The 24,680-nt window shown below is 50.0% G+C and overlaps 1 protein-coding gene across 2 annotated transcripts in view; it reads right to left on the minus strand.

The window, feature by feature from the left end:
• Positions 1-272: 272 nt before the first annotated feature.
• The window catches only part of TGFA (transforming growth factor alpha), a 103,792-nt gene continuing 79,384 nt past the window's right edge, over positions 273-24,680 (minus strand). For both annotated transcript variants that reach the window (XM_045078995.1, XM_045078994.1), the window contains 4 exons: positions 18,017-18,134; positions 6,771-6,920; positions 3,776-3,885; positions 273-1,841 (listed from right to left, as the gene is read on the minus strand). In XM_045078995.1, the coding sequence (XP_044934930.1) occupies positions 1,834-1,841; positions 3,776-3,885; positions 6,771-6,920; positions 18,017-18,134 (386 nt within the window). In that variant the 3' untranslated portion in view covers positions 273-1,833. The remainder of the gene's footprint in view (positions 1,842-3,775; positions 3,886-6,770; positions 6,921-18,016; positions 18,135-24,680) is intronic.

The following is a 24,680-nucleotide window of genomic DNA, read 5'->3' on the forward strand; positions in this document are numbered from 1 at the left end:
CCTACCCGCGGCTGGAGGACGGGCGCGAGAAAGGAAGCTTCAGCCCGGAAGCTGTGTCAAAGGCCTCAGTAGCGGGCCAGCAGGCGAGCAGAACCCGTTTCTGCCCTCACTGCTTCTTCATTCCGTCATCCCATCCGAGTGCCAGAGCTAAGACGCGCGGCACATAATGGTCTCAGTTGTAACAAGTAAATTCATCGAAACGGACAGATTGGGGAAGAAGAATTAAGGGAGGACAAAATAACCTGGTAGAAATTTTAAGCCAACTTGCTATATTTTAAAGGCCTCTTTCGTGATGGGTGGGGCCAGACACACTAATAGGTAGAGATCTTTCATTTTTCAAATATTAGTGAATACAGAGTTCCCTTACGTAAGGACTTCACGTACTATTTCACTGTTATTCTGTGTACCGTTTTTAATGAAAATGTCTGGGGGTGAGCTCTCTGCTGTTTAGCTGGAGGGAACCAGTGTTTCCCACAGGCAAGCCCAGGAGGTCAGAACACACCCAGAGGCCCATGAAAACATTTCTCCTTCTCTAAGGGGAAAGCAAGACCCATCCTGGTAGAGGTGACTTGTTAGAGTTTTTGTTAATAAAACCAGCATCCTGAATGAAAAAGAGAAAAAAAGAAAAAAATCATGGGGACATTTCTCCTAATGCTAGAAAATAAATAGGAAGGTTAAATTTCTCCTTTTAAAAATAAATCCACAAATAAACCGAACAGCAACATGGAAAGTAAATGACCAGTCCCCTTTTCGTGGATGTGGCCTGGAAGGCCTGTGGCTCTCCGCTTGTGCTCTATTTCTAAATACATGGAGGGAACACTAGGAAGTTAATCTGTCTAATCGTGGAGCTGGGCAGTCCTGTGTTCGTCCCGAGGAGAGGCACACACAGGCACTCTCTCCTCTCTCCCCACAAAGCTACAAATCTTTGCTGCTGGACTGGCTAGATTTTCTACTGGAATGTATCTGGGGGCCCTTCCTTGCTTTGTGTCTTAAATGCAAGACCTGTGAGCCCCAGTCTTCGCTCTCATCAGCAACTCCTCCTCTGTTTCCAATTCTGCACCCCCGGGGGGCTCTTCCCAAGCCTTAGCTGTCCCAAAGGGGCCAGACGGTTGTAATCAGTCAGCTAACTTTTCAGCCAGCATTACATACATCATTCGTGTAGAAGTCTGAAAAGGTTTTATGCTTTTTACATTGACTTAAGAGATTAAAAATGAAACCATCATCCATCTCATAAATAAGAAATGATCTCCGAGGCTGCTGACGACTTGGGAAGGTCCTCGGCATCGTGTGTCTGTGGAAGATGTCGGGCTTGGGCGAGGGGCTCGGGGGCAGAGGACATACATGGCTCCTCTGACATTTGGCATCTTCCCGTAACCAATAGTTATCCTTTTCCACCTTCTTCTCCAATAAACGGATGAGAAAAAACTCAACGACAGCAATCTCTGGTGTTGAGGAGGATGGATACTGTTGTGGGGAGACGGGCCCATGGAAAAGAAACACAGCCTGGCCTCGGCGACTGGCAGAAGACCACAACATGTCTCTGGGCTCCGAGGCCGGCAGCCGCACACACCTTAGCTATGTCAACCAGAAGTCCACCCCTTTGCAATTCTTTTTTGACCAGTCTTGAAACCGTGATCCACTGATTTCTTCTCTAGGTCACACCAAATAACCCCAAGCAGACAGAGTTCTTGACAGAGTTGTGAAGGAAGGCCCACAAAAGACAAAAAGGCTGCACAGGTGATTGCTGGCAGAGTAGGAAGCCAGCTGGTCCTGAAGAAGTCCTTTCTCCCTCAGGCTGCCACAGTCTATCTGGCCAAACTCCCTCTGGGCTCTTCAGACCACTGGAAGGAAGGAGAAACAAGTTAAGTGCTGCGGGCCAGCCCCCCAGCTGTGCTAGGAAAACAAGCTCAGGACAGAAACTTGGAGATGCATCAGCCAAGGTCACCAGGTTCTCTTGGGCAGACAGGCCCAGATTCCTCTGGTTCAACCTCAGGGGTAGCAGCTTCTGAAACTGTGCTTCTGGGACCAAAGGCAAGGCTGACTGAATGTGAAGTGAGTCACAGTAGCAGAGAATGGGGATACAGCGTGCTGTGAGGAGAGTCCGCCCAGCTTGGGGACAGCTCCCCTGGAAGGGGTGGCCTGGTGGGCAGCTCGTGAGCTGGTCCAGGACTCTGGGTGGCTTCCCCTCAGGCCATCTAAGATTGGACCCATTTGTTCCTCAATGGGTGGGGCTCTGAGGCATTCTCTATGGCGCACGGGAGGCAGCTCTAGAGTCCAGTTCAGCCTGGACATCCTCCTGCCCTCTTCCCTCCCGTGGCTCCTCGGGAGCTGGAGAGGTACACGTCATCTCCAGGAGCGGCCTTCAGTCTCAGTGGCCATCTCTGGAAGGCCAGACCCTTCTGCGGTGCAAAGATAATGTCCTCCCAAATGCGGGCAGAGAAGGAACATTAATAAGAAACTTCCTCTACCTTAAATAGCTCTCCTGAGGTGAGCACAAATGGCACAAAATCTACTATAAATTTTCTGAAAAGATTTCAACTGTTTTTCTATTGGTGCCAAACAACAATCTAAAAACTTCCTTAGCTCAGTGGATGGTCCTTGGAGGCAGCAGGAGAGAGGGGTGCGGGGGCCTTCAGAGGCCCTGGTTCTCATCCTAGTTCCCTCGTGGACTGATGGTTGGACCCAAGCAGACCTTTGGCAGACTCAGTTTACCCGCACCACTCACAAATCCTCCTCCTCTTAAGGCCGTTAGAAGGATGAATAGATTAGCATCCTTAAGAGCTGTGGGCCTCCTAGCTGACAAGAACTGCTCATGCACAATTACTACGGCTCCTGAAGAACAAATAAAGTGCTCCTGGGCCTTCGGTGCCTGCCAGGGCAGATCGCCAAGAGGTTTAATGGACATGTCGGTGCTCCAGCTTCCCAGCTACCCTTCTTCCTACTCTCTGCAACCGTGAGCTTCTGGAATGGAAGCTGCTGACTAGAGAAGGTCACCCTTGGTGTTAGCTTGCGGTGACAGTCTCCTGTTCCACTACTTCCCGAAAAGGAAGTAGCCTGCGGTGACGGTCTCCTGTTCCACTACTTCCCGAAAAGGAACTTCAGGTTTTTGATGGGCTTGACTGGTCACAAGAGCATTTCAGAAAATCTTGTTGATGGGTGACTCTCCAGGGCTTGTCTGGATAAAGGAGCCATTTGCCTCCATGAGCCCCGAGTTGGTCATACCCAGGTGAGGACTCCTGAGAAGCAGGTTTGGTCCCACTTCCGGATGCCCAGTATTCTTCGTGGATGTCAGTGAAAATACTCACGAAGCAATGGTAAGCTTAAAGATCACAAGAGCCCAGAGCTAAACAGTGGTCTGAGAGCTGTAGGCCAAATCCCTCATTTCACCGATGGGAGAGGGGAAGGGACCTGCTCAAGGGAAAGAGAGCGAACATCCGTTGTGTCCACAGTTTGTGATACACTCTGCTCAGTCCTCTACATCAGCACTCATCCAATTTGCACAACTTTTAAATAAGAAAACGGAGGCTCAGAGAGGCCAACCAACTTGTCAGAGGCCACACAGACTAATGAAGATAAAAGAGCTTTTTTCTGAGTGAAACGTACCTTAGGATAAACTCAACCTGACTTGGGGTGGATCAAAACCCTCTTCCTTTTCTCCCTCTTCCTGCATCACCCTCTAAGAACGTCTGCCCTGCCCTGGAGAAGGTGGTGGTCCCCTCTCCATCCACTCGTGTCTCCCAAGGGAGAGAGGCCCCTCGTCGCGACAGCCCCTTACCTGTTTCAGAGTGGCAGCAAGCAGTCCTTCCCTTCAGCAGGGCGCTGGGCTTCTCGTGCCGGCAGATGAGAGCCTGGCACCACTCACAGTGTTTTCGGACCTGGCAGCAGCTGTGGACAGAGAACATGGGCTGGGCAGGAGCCTAGGGCAGGCGGGCCCAGCTGGTGCAGCGGTCATGGGAAGAGCCCGCTGGGTGGCTCTGGGCTCTGCAGCGACCTTCCCACCGGGGCCTCCAGAGGGCCAGCTGCACATAGCCAGGGGCTGAGCACCCTGCAGGGTGGTGGCTTTTGGGACAGATGCTGGCTGGCAACAAAGGCACCTGTTTGGCCCTCAAGGACCAGCTCTGCGAGCACAGCTCTGCTCCTGGCTCTCGGGGCAATGCAGCAGGTGGGGAAGCCCTCAGAAGGGTGGTCAGTGCTGGGACAAGGCAGCCACTGCGGGCTGGCGGGGCTGTGAGGGTGTGTGTGGGGGAAGCATCCCTCACGTCCTTGCCAGCAGCAAAGCAAGGAACAAGGATGGGCTGAACAGACCCGTGGGAAGAATGAGAGAATGAGTTGCAAATCGCCACAGCTTTGAATCTTTCCGTGGACTACCATTTTCTAGCTGTGGCAAACCCAACCTCTTGGTGAATGCGTGTTACCCGGAGCCCTGGAGCCCCAGGTTTCTGAGTGCTCCTGCCCCACTCTGTGCACGGGAGTGAACAGTGTGCAGAGTTCACATGAAGAGAGAACCAGGGAACCAAAAGAAGGGCAGAAGAAAGCACTGAGGAAGACACTGATGATGCAGAGACACTCAGAGCTCTTTTGCATGGGATATCACAGAGGACTTTGTTTCTCCTCATTCTAACCTTGACCTGTGCCTAATTCGTGCATCTTCACTGGGGATGGGCAGGGTCTCCTCGTGGACATGGGCCCAGAAACAAAAGAGAAAACAAACCTGTTGCTGTGTTGCCCCCTTGGGGCCTGGTGGCATTTCATGATCTCCAGCCCCTCTCTCTGGGCACTATCCTGGGAAGGCCGTCAGGGCCCCCGAACCTTTGAGCAGCAGAGCCAAGAAGGAGCCTGAGACCTTCCTGCCCAACACACTTCTGTCTGGGTGGCCAGAGCAGTCTGCCTCTGCATGGCGCCCTGCTGAGCTGCAGAGTCCCAGATCTGGAGGGATCTAGAGGACCCGATTCCAGATCCATCCATCACTAGAGGTTGTCTTTTGCAGTCGGCTAGCAGTGGGCTTATCCCAGCCACTTCCTAGCAAGGAGCATTCCAGGGCAGTGTGACTAAGGCCTCCAAGTACCTCTGGCACAGAATAGGCTGGTCCCAACCAACTCTCCAACTCAGGAGGGCCCCAGGCGCAGGCACCCAGTGGCCTGGCTGGGGTAAGGGCTTAGTGTCTGGCTCAGGGATTCTGGACTGGTCTCTAGCAAGGATGGGCTGGGAAAAGACAGAGGGGAAGGGAGGGGCGCCTGGGTGGCTCAGGGGTTAAAGCCTCTGCCTTCAGCTCAGGTCATGATCTCAGGGTCCTGGGATTGAGCCCCACGTCGGACTCTCTATTCAGTGGGGTGCCTGCTTCCTCCTCCTCTCTGCCTGCCTCACTGTCTACTTGTGGTGTCTGTCTGTCAAATAAATAAATAAATAAATAAAAATCTTAAAAAAAAAAAAGAAAGAAAAAGAGGGGAGGTGAGACTGGCTTCCTCCCTGGGAATGAGAGAGGCCATCCAGGCATCAAAATTAGCTTTTAAATCCCTCTGGAGAAGCTCACAGGGGCATCCTGAGGCTCTGGGACCCTCCTGGCCACAGAAATAGAGGATAGTGGACCTGACAGGTGAGTACATACAGCCTGACGACCACAAGAACTGCCCTCGTGCACAGGAGAGTCTGGGCTATGTTACAGCATGAGCTAGGGCTGCTCGTCCACCACCTTTTCCAAGACAGGTGGGAGTAGAGCATGTTCGGCTTGAAGAGGAAGGGAAGGCCAGCTCAGTTCAACCTCATCCCTCACCCTTTAATGCTGGCTTGGACCGGCTCCCGTCAACAGCGTGGGGCTCTATGGGACATCAGTTTGTCACCAGAGCCGGAGGTGTGTATGTTGCCTCAACAGTGGCAAACCAATAACCAAACAGGACAGAGACTCCTTATTTTTTGTCCAGACTGCGGACAGCCTCAGAGGGCTCCTGTCTGGCCTCCTTCATTAACACACAGCGGCTTCCTCCAGCCCTCACCAGAATGGCCCATCCCCCACTGTCTCCATCGTGAGTGAATCTACATCAAGCTGACTGGGAGCCTTTAGCCCTTCTGGGAATGCCTTATGCATCACCGACTCTGTATACTTTCTAAGAGGACCTGCTCTGTGAATTAGAGGTCTCTAGACATTTCCAGGGACCACATCTGCCCAGATGCTGTGACTACAGCACTAGGGAACTCTGTCTGTGGAGCAGTCCAGTTGGGAGATATGGGCAAGCAAATAAGCCCAAGAAAAGGGTCTCCCTTGGGCTAGGGCTCAGGAAGGCTTTCTGGAAGATGCAAGATGAGTTTTGGAAGACGAGAAAGGGCAGAGGAGTGGAGAAGGGGGAAGGGCTGCCATCAGCCTGTCCAAAGAGCAACTGAGACCTCCAACATGGCTCTGGGATTTGCAAAGTGCCTTTGGCAGAGAGGAAACTCCTCTGCCGCTTGCCACTGGAAGCTGGGAGTCACTTCTAGTTTGCTCTGGAATGCCCGCACATGCCCATCATCACTCTGGAGGCTCCAAACCCAACAGCAGGCAGAGAGCAGATGAACCTCTGCTTCCCCGCTGGCTTCCAACAGCGTACAGAGCCCCCACTGGGGACCCTCCCAGGATGGGTGCCCTTGACCGCGGGTGGCCATGACCGAAATTCCTCTCGGCTCTGCTGACACCAGTCAGACACCCCAGCAGTAAACCATGCCCAGGTGGCCGTGTCGTCTGGCCATGGGACTGATGGCTCGGGGAGGAAGTCCAGACTTCAGGGGTGACAAACACTTACTGTATCAGCACACATGCGATGATGAGGACAGCCAGGGCCACGATGGAGACCACCACCAAGGCGGTGATGGCCTGCTTCTTCTGGCTGGCGGCCACCACGGCCAGGAGGTCGGCATGCTCACACCGCGCACCCACATACCCAGAATGGCAGCTGCGGAAGAAAGGAACGTCAGCATGTTCTTCTGACAGTGCTCTGGTTCCCCCAACCTTCCTCCCGCTCCCAGGGAAGGCTGGGCCAGAGGGTCCCAAAGCTGTAGGGAGAGTCCCAAGGAGCCCCTCCAGCCTCTGCAACTCAAGGCCAAGGTGTCCGAAAACTCGCTCCTCCTTCCCCGTGTGGGCACCTCTTGGTAGGAGGACAAGGGGCCACTAATCAGCTTGCTGATGTGAGGAAGCACCTCACTGTAATGCACTAGGTCAGATGCTGGGGACAAAGAGGGCAGCACATGTGTTTAGGACACCAAGTTCATTTTGGCAGTTCATAAAAACCCAGGTTATTTTTAAACTAAGTGTATGTATTCAGAATTCGATGATAAGAGAAAGAAAACACACCAAACCAGACACAGGCTGTGGTCTGCTTTTTGATTATCTTCATCAAATTTAATTAGCTCTATGAGCATTTACTGGGGGGAGGGGCGCAGCACACAGTGTTCCTCCTGAGGTAGGGGCCAGTGCCACCTTCTAGTAAATGCAGGACCTGGGAAGCCACCAGTCGGCTTCTCATTTCCAGTGACACTTGGCCTCGTTCCACTGGAGATCGGTAAGGGCACAAAAGAGGTCATGCCCTTGAACGTGCCCTGTGGCCTGTGAAGGTCACTGCCTATACCAAGGTGATATTACTGGTATTACTAATATCCAAAATCTCTTTCACTTAACAGCCTCTTCCCTCAGAAGGCTGATGTTGTTCACAGCCCCCTCCTCCCCCCACCATCCTGGGCCGCCACAAGTGGTTCTTGTAGGATGTTCCCCAGGACTGGTTCCAGCCATAAGGAAGGGACGGTCATTTTCTGATGCAGGCATTCTCCCCCCTCCAAGCATATGAGTTTGCTCAACAGAAGACACTTCGCTTATGCACAGGTCCCACTGCCCGGATGACTTTGTGATTGTAAAGAAAATGTTTGATCACCACTGTCTTCTCGGAGGGGAAGCTCTCTTCCCACAGGGACTTCCCCAAGAGCAGCCTTGCACCAAACATCACACACTGGATTTAAAGTTCTTGTTTTTTCCCCCAAGACACGGCAATGATTAGATAAACTTTTTTTTTTTTTTTTTTTTTTTTAAGGCGTCTACCTTTTGATGAAATAGCCAGTCAGTCACCTTCACATTTAGATTAAAAGGCCTTTGAAGAACAAGGAGAAAGGAAAGGGGATTAAGGGTCCCTGTTGCCTGCTCCTGTGTCAGGGGCATTACCTTTGTGGTTGCCCTAAGCCTGTGCTCCTGGGCTGCCAGACCCCAGATGCCAGAGGGATAACTTGGAGCCACGAGATAAACACAGTGTATTTTTCTGGAGCATAGGTTTCACTCAATGTTAACAAAAATTTAATCATTTTAGGGGCGCCTGAGTGGTTCAGTGGGTTAAAGCTTCTGCCTTCGGCTCAGGTCATGATCCTGGGGTCCTGGGATCGAGCCCTGCACTGGGCTCTCTGCTTAGCAGGGAGCTTGCTTCCTCCTCCCTCTCTCTCTGCCTGCCTCTCTGCTTATGATCTCTGTCTGTCAAATAAATAAATAAATAAAATCTTAAAAAAAATTAATCATTTTAATGTGAAAGGAACAGGTACAGTATAGTTTAAGATTTAGGACACACAAGAGATGCTGCAAAAACTGTTGCTTAAGGTTTCACCTGGGATTCCAGAGCGCACAGGCTTGTCTTCAGCACTGTTTAGTGGGAGGCTTTCACTGGGGCTCTTTATCCCACAGCCCGCTTGTTATATGCTTTACTTAAAGGCATTTTTTAGTTTGAATTCAGGCCTTTGCTTTTCTGTTAAGGGTTACTGTACATTTGACATACGTTCTGCCTTTTAATCCTTGCCCAGAAAAAATCAAGTCATTGACCTGTGCTGCCCTGCTAGGGAAAGGAGAAATTCACACTCAGGTCTGCTCAGCCCAGAGTCTGGGTTCTTGCATAGCCCAGTGTCCGTGCTGCTTCCTCCCTGGGCAGTGCGGTGAGGGTCTGTGTGCTTGTGAAAGGTCTAGGCTATAGAAGGTAAGCACTCCCATTTCTGAAGCATTCCTACCCTGACCTGCAGGCCCTGGGAGAGGAGGGTTCTAACATCTCCCCAGGCACTTGGTTCTGTGAATCTTATGGACTTAATCCATCAACACGGGGGACTCCAAGAAATTCTATTTAAACAAAAGTGTGGCATCCAAGCTCTAATTACAGCACATACCATTTATTGCCAAACTCCTATATGAATTGATCTCTTTTAATTCCAACAATCACAGGCACATGTGAGCTCAGGGTGGCTGTTTACCTTCTTTACAGATGAGGTAATGGGGGCCTGGGGGCTTCTCAGGGTTTAAAAACTAACGATCTCAACCAGGAAGGCTGGTTACTATCTGCATTACTAGGGTAATGCAGATCGGTGTGGAAGACACTCTGGGGTAGTGATTTCATGACAAGCCCACAAACCTCGGTGCCAGAAGAAAGACGGATTGTTCACTGCCCCGTAAAGAGGTATCCTTGCTGTAGGCGTGGCAAGTCGCCACGGTTTCCTCCAAACAGTGCCATCTTAACTCAATGAGAAAGAAAACCCTCTGGGCTGGGTCACCACCTTCTGCTGACTTTCCATATGCTTCCTTTCAGAGGAACATTCCCCGTTTGTGTGCTGGGCACTTTACAACCAGTGTGGCCTCAATACTGGCAGGGGTCCTAGCCCGGTGGGAAAGTCTTCATGTCAACAAGAATGTCTCTGTCGCCCAGTGTCACAGCTGTAAAAACTCACATCTCAGTCTCCCTGAATTAGGGAGCCCAACGTGCTCATGAACAAAAACTTGCCCAGCGAGGCACACGGTTGCTGCCTAACAGGCGAGACTCCAGGTCATGGCCTTGGAGAGCACTGAGAAGAGTGGATCTTTGCCCCAAGCAGCCCAGGTGCAGCTAGGAGGCAGAATCACCCATGATCCAGATCCTTGGGCCTTACCCAAGATCAAAATCTCTTGGCAAACAGGTGTTTTGAAAAAAGCCAAAAGCAATTCTGATGAAGCCAGAGTTGAGAGCCACCATGAAGGTTTCCCTAGGGACATCCACTTTGGCTGTCCACTAGAATTGCCTGGGGAGCTTGAAAAAATCCTGAGGTCCATCCAGACCATACTCTAGACCAACTACGTTACTATCCATGGGAGTAAGGCCTGTTATGAGTGTTTCTAAAGCTCCCAGATGATTCCACTGGGCAGCCAAAGTCGAGAGCCACAATTTAGAGTTTGGGGCCTAGGGGTGGAGGCAGGCCCTTTCTTCTCCCCGATCGTCTGTAACAGTGGGGAGGATTCCCAGTTGCTTTTTTATAAGGTGGGGAAAAGAAAAAATTTGGTGACATAACTTTTCTTGAAACAAACAAATAAGCAAACACTTCCCAAGCTTCTACTGAGATTAGACTTCATTATGCCGATTATATTAGGCACAAGTCACATAAGGAGGGGAAGAGTCACCTCGCCTGGTTGCAAATGAATCAGGCCTGACTCAGCTGCTGTTCTCTCTTTCACCTCAGCTAGGCCCTCGTTCCCACCTGACTGCATAGTGGAATCGCCCAGGAAGATATGGAAAATGCCAGGGCCCACCCCCAGAGATGCTCATCCAGTTGGTCTGGGCCCCCAGGTGATTCTAATGTGCATCCAGGCCTGAGAACCACTGAGGTAGAACCATGGCTTAAGTGCACAGACGTAAGAACCAACAATTTGAAACCTGCATCCTCCTCCTCCTTCCTTTGCTCCCTCCCCCTCCCTCTGGGCATTCCCTCAGGCCGGTGGCTATAAAATGGTTCCCCACCTATCAGGCGGGGGTGGGGGGTGGTGGGGGGTGGTGGGGGTGGGAGGGTAGCGGAGTAGAGGGAGTGGGAGATGCCACACCCCTGTTTCAGAAAGGAATCTGAACAAAATCCGAGTTGTTTTATCACAAGGGGGAATGGAAAATGGGTTAAGACTGAACATGTTCTTATATCGTTTGACCAACTTCATCTGTCTGTCTGTAGTGGGTTTTACCAAACACGAAGGTCCTGGAATGCTGTTTTGTCTTCAGGGTTCTGAAATGAGGCTCTGGAATCCCATTCAGGCCATTTCTCCCAAAGAAGAACCAAAAAGAAAGAAGCGTACGAGGAAGAAAGAGCGTAGCACAGAAGGCAAAAGGAGGCTCCAGCCGTCATGGCTGGAGATGAAGGCCGTGTGCTCCAGCCAGGTGGATCCCCGAGGCTTTTCCATTTTTGTCACTCAGTCAAGATTGCTCTGGGGCTTTTCATAGGAGCAAACTGTGGCTGTAGGCCACTCTGTACAGGAAGAATGAAATGACCCACAATGTGCCTTTCTCTCCCCTCTGCCGAGGGCTTATGGACCCTCCAGTCCCACAGACTTGTTCTGGTTTTTCCCTTAAGTCCCTGTTTCACCTGTTCACAGGGCCCTTTTCCAATTTTCAAGAAATATGATCATGCATATAGGGCTATGCTCTTAAATGTCCTTTCTTAAAAAACTTCTCTAACTGGAAAAAGAATGTTTCTAAGCAAATTGGAAAGTATATAAATTATAATAAAGCAGAAAGGAAAAAAAAAGTGCACACGGTTGCCAACTCTACCTCCCCAAATGGCAAACAGACATGTTTCTCTTTAAACTATTTCTATCTAGTTTTTAACATATATATAACACACACACACACATATATGTTGTGTGTGTATATATATATATGTATATATATATATATATATATACACACTTTTTTTTTTTTTTACAATTTTGCATCAATATTTCATTTCACATCTCCTCCCCATGTTACTACGTCATTAGAAAACTGCCAGGTATGGGGCGCCTGGGTGGCTCAGTCATTGGGTGTCTGCCTTTGGCTCAGGTCATGATCTCAGGGTCCTGGGATCAAGCCCCGTGTCGGGCTCTCTGCTTGGTGGGTAGCCTGCTTCCTCCTCTCTCTCTGCCTGCCTCTCTGCCTACTTGTGATCTCCATCTGTTAAATAAATAAATAAAATCTTAAAAAATAAATGACAGTAAAACTTACTTCACAGAGTTGTTATGAGAATTGAGTTAATATCTTGTGAAGTGTCTGACTCAAGTGCTGTGTAAGTGTTAAAAATGTAAATAAAAGGATGGGAGCAGTTTTAAGGCTCTCGAGAGACGTTGTCTTTATAAACAATGATGTATTCTCTGGCAGGCGGCTAGTCCTCTTTTAGCCAAGTCTTTTGGCACAGGTCCCAAGACACGGTCTTCAGTATGAGGGCCGAGGACTGAATTGATTAAGGACCCAGGACCATAGTTTTAGAAATATATTTACATGAACCTGTCTGCCATGGAGAAATTCCACAGGGCTGTGGTGGGAGTGGGGAAACTGAGTCGAAGGACACCTATACTGGGCTTACCCACTGTTGGCCTCTTAAGAAGTGGATTCACCAAGCCCTATAACCTCTTCACTTCCAGGGCTGGGGAGGAGGGGGCTGGCTGGGGTACAGGCTTCCACTCTGCAGCTCTGATCTTGGAGTCTCATGGACAGCCATGGGTTTGGCGGTCTTCCCGACTTCCACTGCTCCTTTTGGCAGGACCTTACAACATCCTCCAGCCATGGCAATGGTCACAGTGTCTGGTAACTGAGCCCTCCTGCTCTGGGGAACTGGGCTTGAATGTTCTCTGCTGCTGTCTAATAGAACTGTTACGATGATGGAAATAGTCTATATCTGCGCTGTCCCATATTGTAGCCACCAGCCACTTGGAGCGGCCGAGTATTTGAACGGTGGCAGGTGAGGCCTGGAAACTAAATTTTAATGAAGTGAATTAATTAAAATAGCCCTGTGTGTCCAGTGGCTCTCATCTTGGACAGCAACAGCTTTGCAAGCTTATGGTCACTGGGTCCTCATAATGATCCTGTGAAATATTAATATCCCCATTTATGGGACTAAGCCACTTGTATGAGAGACTCAGGTCTGGCCTCCAAATCCATTCACTGCTGTGTTATCCTGCCTGGGGGTAGGACATTCAGTGTCTGCTTCCTATGTGGGGAGAGAGGGAATGAGGTTATGTATGTTCTCCAGACTTATGCATGGAAGAATGTCATAGCTGCTGCTGCTGCTGCTTTTTTTTTTTTTTTTTTTTTTTAAAGTAAGCTCTAGGGACACCTGGGTGGCTCAGTTAAGCATCTGCCTTCAGCTCAGATCATGATCCCAGGGTCCTGGGATCGAGTCCCACATCGGGCTCCTTGCTCAGCGGGGAGCCTGCTTCTCCCTCTGTCTGCCATGTCTCCTACTTGTGCTCTCTGACAAACAAACAAAAAAAATCTTTTATTTTATTTATTATTTTTAAAGTTTTTTTGTGTGTGTTTTTAATTTTTATTTATTTATTTTTTTAGAGAGAGATCACAAATAGGCAGAGAGGCAGGCAGAGAGAGAGGAGGAAGCAGGCTCCCTGCTGAGCAGAGAGCCTGATACGGGGCTCAATTCCAGGACCCTAAGATCATGACCTGGGCTGAAGACAGAGGCTTAACCCACTGAGCCACTCAGGCGCCCCACAAAAAAAAAATCTTTTTAAAAAAATAAAGTGGGGACGCCTGGGTGGCTCAGTTGGTTGGACGACTGCCCTCGGCTCAGGTCATGATCCTGGAGTCCCGGGATCAAGTCCCACATCGGGCTCCCAGCTCCACGGGGAGTCTGCTTCTCTCTCTGACCTTCTCCTCGCTCATGTTCTCTCTCACTGTCTCTCTCTCAAATAAATAAATAAAATCTTAAAAAAAAAAAAAATAAAGTGAGCTCTATGCCCAACGTGGGGTTTGAACTCATGACCCCAAGGTCTAGAGTTACATGCTCTACCAACTGGGTCAGCCTGGTGCCCCAAGGTCAAAATTTAACCCCTACACACCATCATCTGCCAGCTGTTGGGATGACAGAAGATCTACAGAAAATGGTTCGAGCCCCAAACTGCTCCCTGTCTTAAGCTCTTGGGGTACATCCTCAGTCACATCGTGGCCTGCTGGTAGACTGATGACAGTCTCTTCTCTTCAGATGTCTGACTCTGTTCAGATCCCACTAGAATGTACTATGGCCAGGGCCATGTGAAGTGTTTTCCTTGGCTCAGCAATTTGTTTTCACACTTCGCTGTGGGAAAGTCAAGTCAGGGAGTTTAGTCACTGAAGAGCATTTTGAACAGGTGAGAAACTTCAAACTGGTTGCCACTGGCTGGGGACACTGGAACTCTTAAAAACTGTCACCTAGATGTCTTCCTTCAACTGTTTTCCTTTGTTTGAAGGCTTCTACCGGCAGCAGACCAGGAGCACGCTGAATCTGCCTCAGGGGAAAATGGCGTGCAAGTCCTAACCTTGCCTTTCTATGGCTTTAATGTCTCTGGAAATCCTTTTCCTATTTGTTTCCTGAGGTAGTTGGGCGCTAGCGGGGATTTATTAAAGGAAGACATAAAATAACAGCCAGGGTTCAACTGAAACGTAAGTGTTTGATGATTTTATTCACTACCTTTGGCTACTTCTGACTAGTTATTTGTTTTAACTTTTTTTCTCTATCTCATATTTTAGTGTGAGATGTCATTTAGGTTCTCTGGAAACCTAAAGACTATTGTTCTTATAAAAACAAAGCTTACATGAGACAGTGTTTTAGAAAGAGCTCCTTCTTTTTAGACTCTCAGTTTGGGTTGCTGTGGGTTTTCTTTATAAGGCCATGACATATAATGGCCTTCCCTCAAGGTATGTTGGTTTTATTGACCAGAATGTGTGTGTCAGCAAACCCAAACCTGGGGCAGTTCATACGAGTGGGAACAGAATGTTCTGCTTTCTCTGCACAGATCACAGTTTCTGGTCTAGTGGGGAATTAATTAATTATGCCATTCTTCTAGGTACTGGAATTACAAAGGGTATAGGGCGTGGTCCTGTCCTCACCGAGCTTAAGAGCTCACACGGCAGGAGTGAGCAAAGTGGGCTGCCATGATTGAGGCGAGCGGAAGCAACAACAGGACAGTCAGGGGCTGACATCTGCTTTGGCATTGGGGAGCAGTGGGGAGAGGGGGGAATGAGGACCAGAGAGGGCAAGCCCAGTTTGGCGGATGGTGGGGCTGGCACACCTGTATTCCAGCCAAATGGCACACTTGGGAATTCAGGCCTGACCTGATGCTACCATCTTTCTGTTTATTCCATCGGGCTGGACATTCACATGGAGAGTGAAACACGGCTTCTAAAATGCTGACAACAAATTAAAACTACCAAAGAACAACGCAGATCATCATCCACTGTCCCGTAAAACACATCTGTGGGCTGAATATCACCCACTGGGCTGCCAAGATCTGGTGGGGAAACTGAGGTAAAGAGGTGGTAATTGCTTGCATGGCTATGTATCCCCACCAATGGTCAGCTTCTCCAAACCACAAGGATGGCCCAGCTGTTTCTGGGAGATCCCACAGTCGGCCCACAGAAAGGACTTTAAGAGTCTGTGGTTGGGGCAAAGAGCTTGGGAATGACCTCGATGTTTCTCTTTACATGGGGAAGATGCCAACACCTTTCTTGCAAACGAAAGAGCTTAGTGACTTGAGATGTTAAAAAGCAATATTCAACTGAGTAAATTTTAAGATCAAATTGGTTTTATTCAGTGATTTATGAATCAGACTGTATCCCATCTAGTCAGTGGAAAGGAGTTCCAAGGAGCAGTACAAGGTGGGAGACTTATGTAAGCAGAAGGGGGCAGAGACAGGGAAAGAGTAAATGACCTCATCTTTCTTTGGGGTACAGAAGGGGTCTATCAATCACTAGAGCTGACCAGGGAAATTCCAGATGGATGGACTAAGCACGTTTCTGGGGCTGGCTGAAACTGCAATTGGGTCAGGTACTATGTTTTGGTTTGGGCTTAGCACAAGTGACTCCATTTTGGATCTGTTGTTTCTTTTTTAGCAGAGATGAACTTTTTAGACCAAGACAGAATGCCCTCTGGGGCAGTAGCTGAGCACACAAGTCTGGGAGTTTGAGTCAATCAGACTGAATCCTAAACTCTGCCATTTACTAGCTCTGGGACTCGGCAAATTGCTTCTGTGAGCTGACTCAGTTTTCTCATTTATGCAACAAGAACAAGAATTCCCACTGGTGAAGGGAGTTGTGAGGACTCAATTACTATATATGGAGAGAGTGCTGGGAGCCAGGCCTGGCACCTAGCTATAGCTTTTATCGAAAGCTTATTATTAATAGCGATATTTATAATGTGAATTAGGGGAGAGACAGTCAGTCATCCTGATTTTCCAAAAGCAATGGTGTGTAAGTGTGATGGACGATTAGCTCCCCGGGCCAAGAGCGGGGCTTGGGATCCCCAGTGAAGAGAACAAGAAAGCACCAGCACCTCTGCTCCCCCTCTCCCCTACCCCCACCCCTGCCCCATTGGCTTTCAGAAGGCTTCTGCCTTTACAGGATAGGGAGGGCTCAAGTTCTGTAGACTTGACCTGGGGGCCTCATGCAGTCCTCCTACAAGGAGGAAGGGAGACAGCCTACTTCACCAGGTGAGGCTTGCGCCCAGGAGGGAAGAGGAAAGCCCCCCCCCCCCTCGCCCGGCCTTTTCTGCACAGACTCTCCAGAGCCTCAGTAGCTCTCGGGCTAATGCATCTGACACCCTTAGCATCACAGTTAAGCACTCAGCTTCAGGAGCTCGACCGTCGACATCTGACCATAAGCTCTGCCCTGCGATCTGGGCACGAGCTCTCTGTGCCTAACTCGTGGGGTTGTGGGGAGGATTACCTGAGTTAGCACACAGATCATGCCTGGGACAGTGTCCAGCGTGAAGCGAACAAAATTCAGTAAGTGCTGGCTTTTGTTAACATTTTAGTACCACTTACTGGTATTATTAAGTTGGACTGTAAGGCATTGCTACCTTTCCACCAGTCATGACCTATAGAAATGACAACTTCATACAGATGGGAGGTTTCAGTTGGGGGTGGAGGGCGGATTTTGTCCCCCCCCCCCCCGCCCCAGGGGACATTTGGCGATCTGGAGACATTCTGATGGTCACCACTGTGAGATGTTCGTTCTCCTGGCACCTGGTGGGTGGAGGCCAGGGTTGCCGCTAACATCCTCCTGCCCAGCAAAGGACTACCCAGCCCTGAATGTCAATAGCACCAAAGTTGTGTATGGGGCCCTTTAAGAGTATTCAATTATGCACAGATTCCTTTTCTTAAAACTTCCCTTCCCCAAATGAACGTGCCTCTCACTGCCTAGAGAATAAAGGCTCACTTCCAATAAGCTCTGGCCTCCAATTTGTCTCCAATCTTATCTCCTCCTGCTGTAGATATAACAGGTAGCCCATAATAGCAGGCCCCCCAATGCTCCAGGCCCGGAATAACCTCTCTGTTCTCCCCACTAGGCATACCCTAACATCTGCTCTGGGGAGCTTTCCTCAAGTGCCTTTCTTTCCCAGGCTGGCTGACCATGGCACTCCCCAGTGGCTCTTAGGTAATGTGACTCCTGGGTCCCATTCCTGGAGATGATGATTCAGTGGGGTGGGGTGGGGCTCAGCTCTACATTAAGCAGCAGCCCCAGGGGGCTTGTGCTCGGCCTGGCATGGAAACCACCACGCGCTGGCGCACATCTTGATTTCCAAGCTGTTTTTTGTTCTGTTACAGTTTATGTACACTAACTGTTTGCATGCACTTCCAGCTTATTTTATTAGCTGTGCTGTAAAGATGCTGGAGGGCAGAGACCTCTTCCTGGAGACGCTGCCTACTCAGAGGGATCCAACCCAACACCTTGCCCTCTAGGAATTCTAATGAGTGAATTAAACTTGGATCCAGAACTTTACAGACTTTGCAATAACCCAGGAGAGACCCGAGGTACTTGTGAAAAATGTGGACCCTCAAGCTCCAACCCTCAGGGGTTCTGCCTCAGTGGCTTTGGGCTGGGGCCCTGGAACCTGGATTTTTCACCAGCTGGGTATGAAGCAGGTGTCCCTCAGCCTGCTGCTCTGATCCTCCACGTCCAGCTTCCAGGCTATCAGGCATGTCTCGTGGAGGTAAATGTTCTTGTAATTGATTGCTGGGGTGCCCCCAGCCCAGAATCTCAGGACACCAGGGAACACTTACACGCATGCTGGCTTGTCTTCCTGCACCAAAAACCTGCAGGTTCCATGGAAGCAGAACTGACTGTGGGAATCTGGGCAGTCATTAAAGTGGGACACCACAGCGGCAGCCACAGGCGGGTCTGCGGGAGAGAGAGAAGACATTTGGCTCAGACCCATGGCTTAGCAAGACACATATGCAGTTCCTCACCGACTGAGGAGCAGGGGTGCCCTGCTGGTTGGGATTTCTGGTCCCTCCCTGCCTGTCGTCCTCAGCATGCCCTCTCTTTCTATTGGCTGGTCCAGGACCGGAGACACCTGCATCACGGGCTTCCCAGCAGGGCTGTGTTAGGTACTTACCTTGGTCGGAAACAAAACCATCTCTCTCAAAGATTCAGTGTAATTCAGAGATACTGGGGCGATGTTAGCTACCAGAGCATTTAAAGCCTATTCTCCATGTGACCTCATTTTACTTTTGCAAAGTGATAGTGATCATTCTTTTAAGAGAGCCTTCACAAAACTCTGTTTTAAAGCCAAGAAACCAGAAGGTGGTTAGAGAGGAGTACTAATGACCATTAAATTGACACTGAGGAACAACAGCTCATGACACAGAGAGATGCTCATGATGCGATATTGTCAGTGAAACTGGTACATTTCCCATTTGTTCTGTATCATATAATTCTACTGAAATAAACAAAAATTCAGATACAAAGACGTCTGGGAAAGCCATACCTAAAAAACGGTAGCAAGAGGCTCTCTGGGGCAGGGGATGAGGAGTGATCTTAACATGAAGGGGACTTAAAGCCCAGAAGCCCATCCGGGAGCAGCACACGGTGCCGGGAAAGCCGGGAGTGGGCGGGAAGGGCAGCAGGGAAAGAGACGGGTCCTGCTCACAGCCCTGGTTCCCACCACTCACAAGAGCCTGGGGGTGTCACCAAACCTCTCTGGGTTTTTATTCCTTGGCTTTCACACAGGAATAAAAACAGCCATTAGGAGCACCGTATGGAATGACACATGAACAGACCTGACAGGCCACAGGGCATCACTTTGAATTTATTGTAAGGGACTTCAATAGCCTTGTTTCGTCCAAATAACACTTGAGACCCTGTAGGCAGTTATTTCAAGATGGCATGACAGATGTAGTACCCATGCTTTTTCAAAAGGTTCTCTGATGCTTGTGTTTTGGGGAGTGGATCTTTCCCACTTACATATTTTTTTTTTTTGGAAAAAATGTTCTTAGAGCTCTTGCTCTTTGAGAAATCCCTGTCCAGTGGCAGCCTACGGGACATGCGGCCCGACGGCCTCAGCGGGGAACAGTGAGCCTGCGAGTCCCAGGCCTGGGTGGTTGAGGAATGGGCTTGTTTGCTTGCTGACCGTGGACACTGGGGCATTGGGGCAGGACAGGTCTGCTGCAGTTCACCTAACTGGCTTCTCTGGCTTCATTACCTGGTTGAGGAGAAAATACAGAGAGATGATGGGCTGGAGACTAGTGGATCTCATTGGATTTAGACCTGAAAAAGGCTTTTGGTAAACTCCACAAAAGGCCACTTACACGACTTCCTCCAAGTGGCTTGTGAGAGTCCCGGGTCAGGGTTCAGAGTTGGGCTCCTCAAATGTCTGTGGGCCAGCAACTTCACACCCCTGGAGCTCATCAGAAAGCCAAGTGCACAGGCCCTGCCCTTGGACCTACTGCATTAGGATCATTGGGATGGCGCCCAAGAATCTGTGTGGTAAGATTTCCAGGTGATTTTTGTTTTTTTTTTAATTTTAGAAAGAAGTCAGGTTTATTGAGATAGAATTGATGTGGCGTACCTGGGGTGTCCAGGTGATTCTGATGTGCACTGATGTGGAGACCCAGGCTTGCAGTACACACAAGACACATTGTTTAGAGAAAAAAGACCTCTTAGAAAAAAGCCAAACAACAGGGGTCTTCAAAGGACCCTTTTTGGAGCTGGTCCTCTGCCAGGTCTTCAAAACCCAAGTGACCCCAAGGCCTGCAATCTGCTGACATTCTCTGTGGTCTAGTGTCAGGTCACCAGATACACCTTGGAAGAAAACTCACAGGATCTGTTCTTTGGGAACACTACTCTCTAAGGTGGATAGGTAAGGTGTAGACTCCATGCCATGTTCTCAGTTAGTCTGTATTTATGGCTATTTTGCCTCATCTCACAAGTGACTCAAAGAGTCTTTATAAAAATTGGTCTCATCAAAAGGGGATACAAGTGGGAAAGTCAAGTGAGAGAGCCAGAGGCAGAGAAGGAGAATGGAGCGGGGAGACAGGAAGAGAGGGAGACCGAGACAGGCAGTGGGAAAGGGAAGGGGAGAGCAGGGAAAGAAGAATGAGGAGGGGGAAAGAGCAAAGAGGTTGGGTGTCCAGCTCATATATGAAGACACACAAGGGACAGTCAGACTGTGGGCTGAAGCCGAGCGGCGAACGGAACCCTACGCCTCCCAGTGCTGCCTACGCAAGGATGCGCGCGGCTGGTTAGATGGAAGTGCGCTCGTTCCGCACACACGGGGCAGTCTCAGCGTGGCCCAGGTCTATGGCCACAGAGCAACAATCCTTCTGGGGCTGCTTCTGAAGAGCACCTCACGTGTTACAGTGGACAATATCCTCCTCGATTTCCTGGTGACGAAGCCGAGGCATCCGCCAGTGTAAACCCTGTGTCACCCAGCTCGCTAGGAAGCCAGCAAGCCCAGGCCACGAGGAAGGTCCCTGCCATGGTCACGGTGACAGCAGCTCACGCACGTCCGAGACCAGGATGAGCACGGGTACCTGAGGTAGAACTCGGGCTCCATAATCCCCATTGCCTGATGCAACTCGAGGCACCGAGGTGCCAAGGGAGCTCGATGCCAGTCGACTGTCATAAGCACGAAAACCCTGTTTATTTTTAAAACCTTGTTCCTGACCACAAAAGTGATCCTTCCCTGTAGAAACCTTTTGTAAATATCAGTGTAAGATTAAACAAAAGCACCGTGGAGTATAAAAAATAAAAGTACCCCGCAAAGAGACTTCTCTTCATACTGCACATGTGCAGTCATGTGAACGTACTACTTCCTCTGTTACTTGCATTCTCCTCCCCCCACCCCCAATATAATCACAAACATCTTAAAAGCAAGCATTTCACTTAAGAATCAGTGCAGGGTGACACCCTGATCCCTGACCCCAGGAAGCTCCAGGTGTGCAGTGTGCAGGTCAGGTCCTGTTTCCAGCGGCACACTTGGTAGCTTTGGGGGACGTGATCTGCCCTTGAGAAATGGAGAGGAAGGAGGGAACTAGACCGTTGTCCCAGGAGGGAGCCACCCCGTGGCCCTGTGCTCACCCTGTGCCACCTCAGGGCAAGCCGGCCACAGACTGAGGGGAGGCCATGGGCATGCTGGCCCCTGGAGCTGCTGTGCTGGCCTCACAGGCTTGGGTGCCCAGAAGCCCCGTGCCAAGTGGGAAGCAGGCCACAGGTGTGGGGCAGTGACTGTTCTGGTTCTAGGACTTTTAAAGATGTGTGCCTCAGACCCCACCAGAATCAGCACAAAAAGCTCCAGCACTTCAGTCAGCATGGTCAGCCCAGACAGGTAAGAAGCTTTTGCAAGGTTCTGGAAGAAGGGGAGTCTGGGAAAGGTCAGGACGGGGAGAGGAGGGATTCCCACCTCCTGTATGTCTGCTGTGTCCCTGTGCTGTTCGAGTATCATCTCTGAGGCGGGCAGGCCAGGCAGTCACGCCACGTGGAGGATTTGCTCAGTAACTTAAATCAAAATGAGCTTTACAAGACAACCCCCGAATTCCCAGCACCGTTCCAGAGGACAAGTCTCTCCTTTTCCCTTCCTCCTTATCTCTCTCTCTTCCTATTCTTTGTCTACCTTCATCTACTCTCTCGTTCTCTCCCCCTCACAATTTGTCTGTCTTTTCTTGAAAACTCAAGAAAATATCAAGCAGAGGAAGGAAAGGCCTAGCTACTTAGAATGCGAAAAATCCTCTCATGTAGGAAAAGGCGGCAGTGAAGGTCAAGAGGTAACTCCAAGGAGGGCCCCGCAGAAGTCCAGGCAGAGGGGACAGACAGCTGGCTACCCTCCCCAGGGCCCTGGACCCTGAACTCCTCTCCTTCAGGCCCCGACCCAAGTCTGATTAGTCTTCAGGGCTGATTGGAAAACCAAATGCTCCCATTTTCGGAACAGACCTCATACCAAGCCCATCCATAGCTGGAATTTCAAAGCCGCCCAGTTTCTGTTGCTCTGAAATTTACAAGAGGCCTCTCCGACAAGCAAACGGACATCTTGCAGACACCACGGTCTCCAGGGAAGCTGTGAAAGCTTTGCCCAGAGACCACAGACCCACTAACAGGGCCCGGAGCCCAGCTCCACTTGTGGGAAAAGGGTCTGGGATTGTAATCACGGGACATGAAAACCGGGGATTCAATCACAGGAGGGCCAGGGAGGCAGCCATCTGGACAGTTCCCTGAGGAGCAGCATTCACACCACCAAGGGCCATCGCCCCTTTGCAGAGCGGCCCTAATTGGACTTTCTGGGCGGGTCAGGGCAGCCGGCCGCAGCAGTGGCCCCTCGCTCTCTTCTCCAGATGTCAGAAGTTGCGGACACGTTTGCCCGTTGCAAAGCTTACATCATTTACAGCCATTTCATCACTTCCTCAAATATCACGGCTAACTTTGTGACAATTTAATAATGACGCCTGGCTTTTTAGCCGGAACTTTCAGCCAAGGTTTCTGACCTGGGACTAAATAGTTTCTCTTCAGACACTACAATGGCAAAACCAACTAATGCTTCTGGAATGTCTAGGAGAAAAAGCAGTAGATGACTTTAATGAAGACGGGAGCGAGCTAGCGGCCCCTGGTGAAGCCGGGGGAGGGCACGCAGGGAGACCCACACTCTGATGCTCCCTGGGGCCGGGGGCCTCCATCCTGCTCCAGTGTCAGGCTCAGTTCTGGGATGGAGGTGGCTTGGTGCGGGCCACCCTCAGCCCATCTGACAGGGTTGGCAGTCCAAGCACATGTGAGGCAATGCGGTAACTGACGGAGTTAGCCTGCGCGGGAAGGAAAGGCTGGTTCAAAGGCCGGCATGCAGGGGGAAGAAATGGTAAGCCAGGGCTTTGAGAAGTCAGGGGTGTGGGACACAGATGCATCTCCACATACGGAGGGGTGAGCAGAGACTCTGGCCCTAGCGGGTTTGAGGAGTGAGAGTAAGAACTCGTAGAAGATTTGTAAGTGATCCTGAGGACAAAGCACTGTCCGTATTGATGGGGGGGGGTGTACACTGGTGACCTCTACCACAGAGAGGAATGGCCCATGAAGATAGATTATGAGCGTGGGCATTTCCTAAGGTTGTGTGAGTGGGCCAAACAGGGGGGTGGGCAACTTTGAAATGAGCAGAGGAAATCAGCAGAGCATGGAAAAGTAATCCCTGCCACATTTCCAGGAGGAGGAGAACACACCTTACTCCCTGGGGCTCCTGACCAGGGAGGGGATAGTTTGGCTCTTCTGGAGATGGGTGTGTAGAGATCAGTGTTCTCACCCAACTCGTTTACTAGTAAAACCAAGAACAACAAAAACTTGAAAAATAACAAAGCAATGTGGAAACAGTTTGGCTTCCAAGTACCAACACTTGAGAGAGAAGGGACATTTCTTGTAGGTAGGCAATGAAGGGAAAAAGTCACTTTCACTAGTGCTGGGGTTCCTCCCTCCTCCTGAGGAGGGGTGTGTGTGTGGTGGGAGGGGAAGACAGGGCCATTTTTGTGACTATCATCCCATCCCCAAGATTCTCAGCTTCCTGAGAGGAACTCCTATATGTAAAAGATACATATTTTTCCTATAACACAAGCCCCGAACACAGATTGACTAATTCTTCAGCAAGCTTTTCTAACACTGTCTCGTTTTGACCCCATTGGGCCTCCTTAAACTGGCTTTTAGACCCTACCCACCCCTCCAACTCCACTGAAGGACATGGGTACCGCATCATCTCATTAAATGTCCAGCCACTCTGTGGGGTAGGCATTAGTCATCCCTGTTTAGTTCAGGTAACCCTGCCAATGGACATACAGTTAGCAAGTCTTAGAAAATACTAGAATTATAAAATTTTCTCCCTTCTTTCTGATTTTAAGAGACTGCAGAGCTGTAGAAAACGAGGATACTGTTCGAGTCCAGGAAGAACGCTGGGAAGGCGCACGATCTGAGTCGACAAATCACGGGGCAGCAAGGAAGAATGCTTCACTTGTTAGGCTGCTTCCAGTAATCAGGAAGGGGCACTTTTAGGAGAAACAAGAGGAAGCACCACTTTATTTCAGGGAGAACAGGGAAACGCCACATATGGAACTTATTATTTCCACAAGGGAGCAGCGGCTGAGAAGCAGGGATGCAGAAGAGATTTCTATACGTCCACGGATGGCACGGACGGTTAACTAAGGAGCAGCTGGAAGCGGGCTGGGGGCTGACTCACCGGATGGCACTGAGTCCTTCACAAGATACACTCCCACCAGAGCCCCAGCCTCTTGGCTGTGTGGTGCCCAGACCCCCAAAGACCAGGGGCTTCTGGCTCAGAGCCGAGTTAAAATGGACTCTTGAATTGTTTTTGTAGCTTTAAACAAGATGGTGTGTGTGTGTGTGTGTGGTGGGGGGTCGAATTCCTAAAGGAACATTTAAGCTAATTCAATTCCCTCTGATCATGGCTCTCTTCGGGTAAAACCC

This window comes from Mustela putorius, unplaced genomic scaffold, assembly GCF_011764305.1.
Source record: "Mustela putorius furo isolate JIRA1106 unplaced genomic scaffold, ASM1176430v1.1 tig00000281_pilon_pilon_pilon, whole genome shotgun sequence".
NCBI classification, from domain to species: domain Eukaryota; kingdom Metazoa; phylum Chordata; class Mammalia; order Carnivora; family Mustelidae; genus Mustela; species Mustela putorius.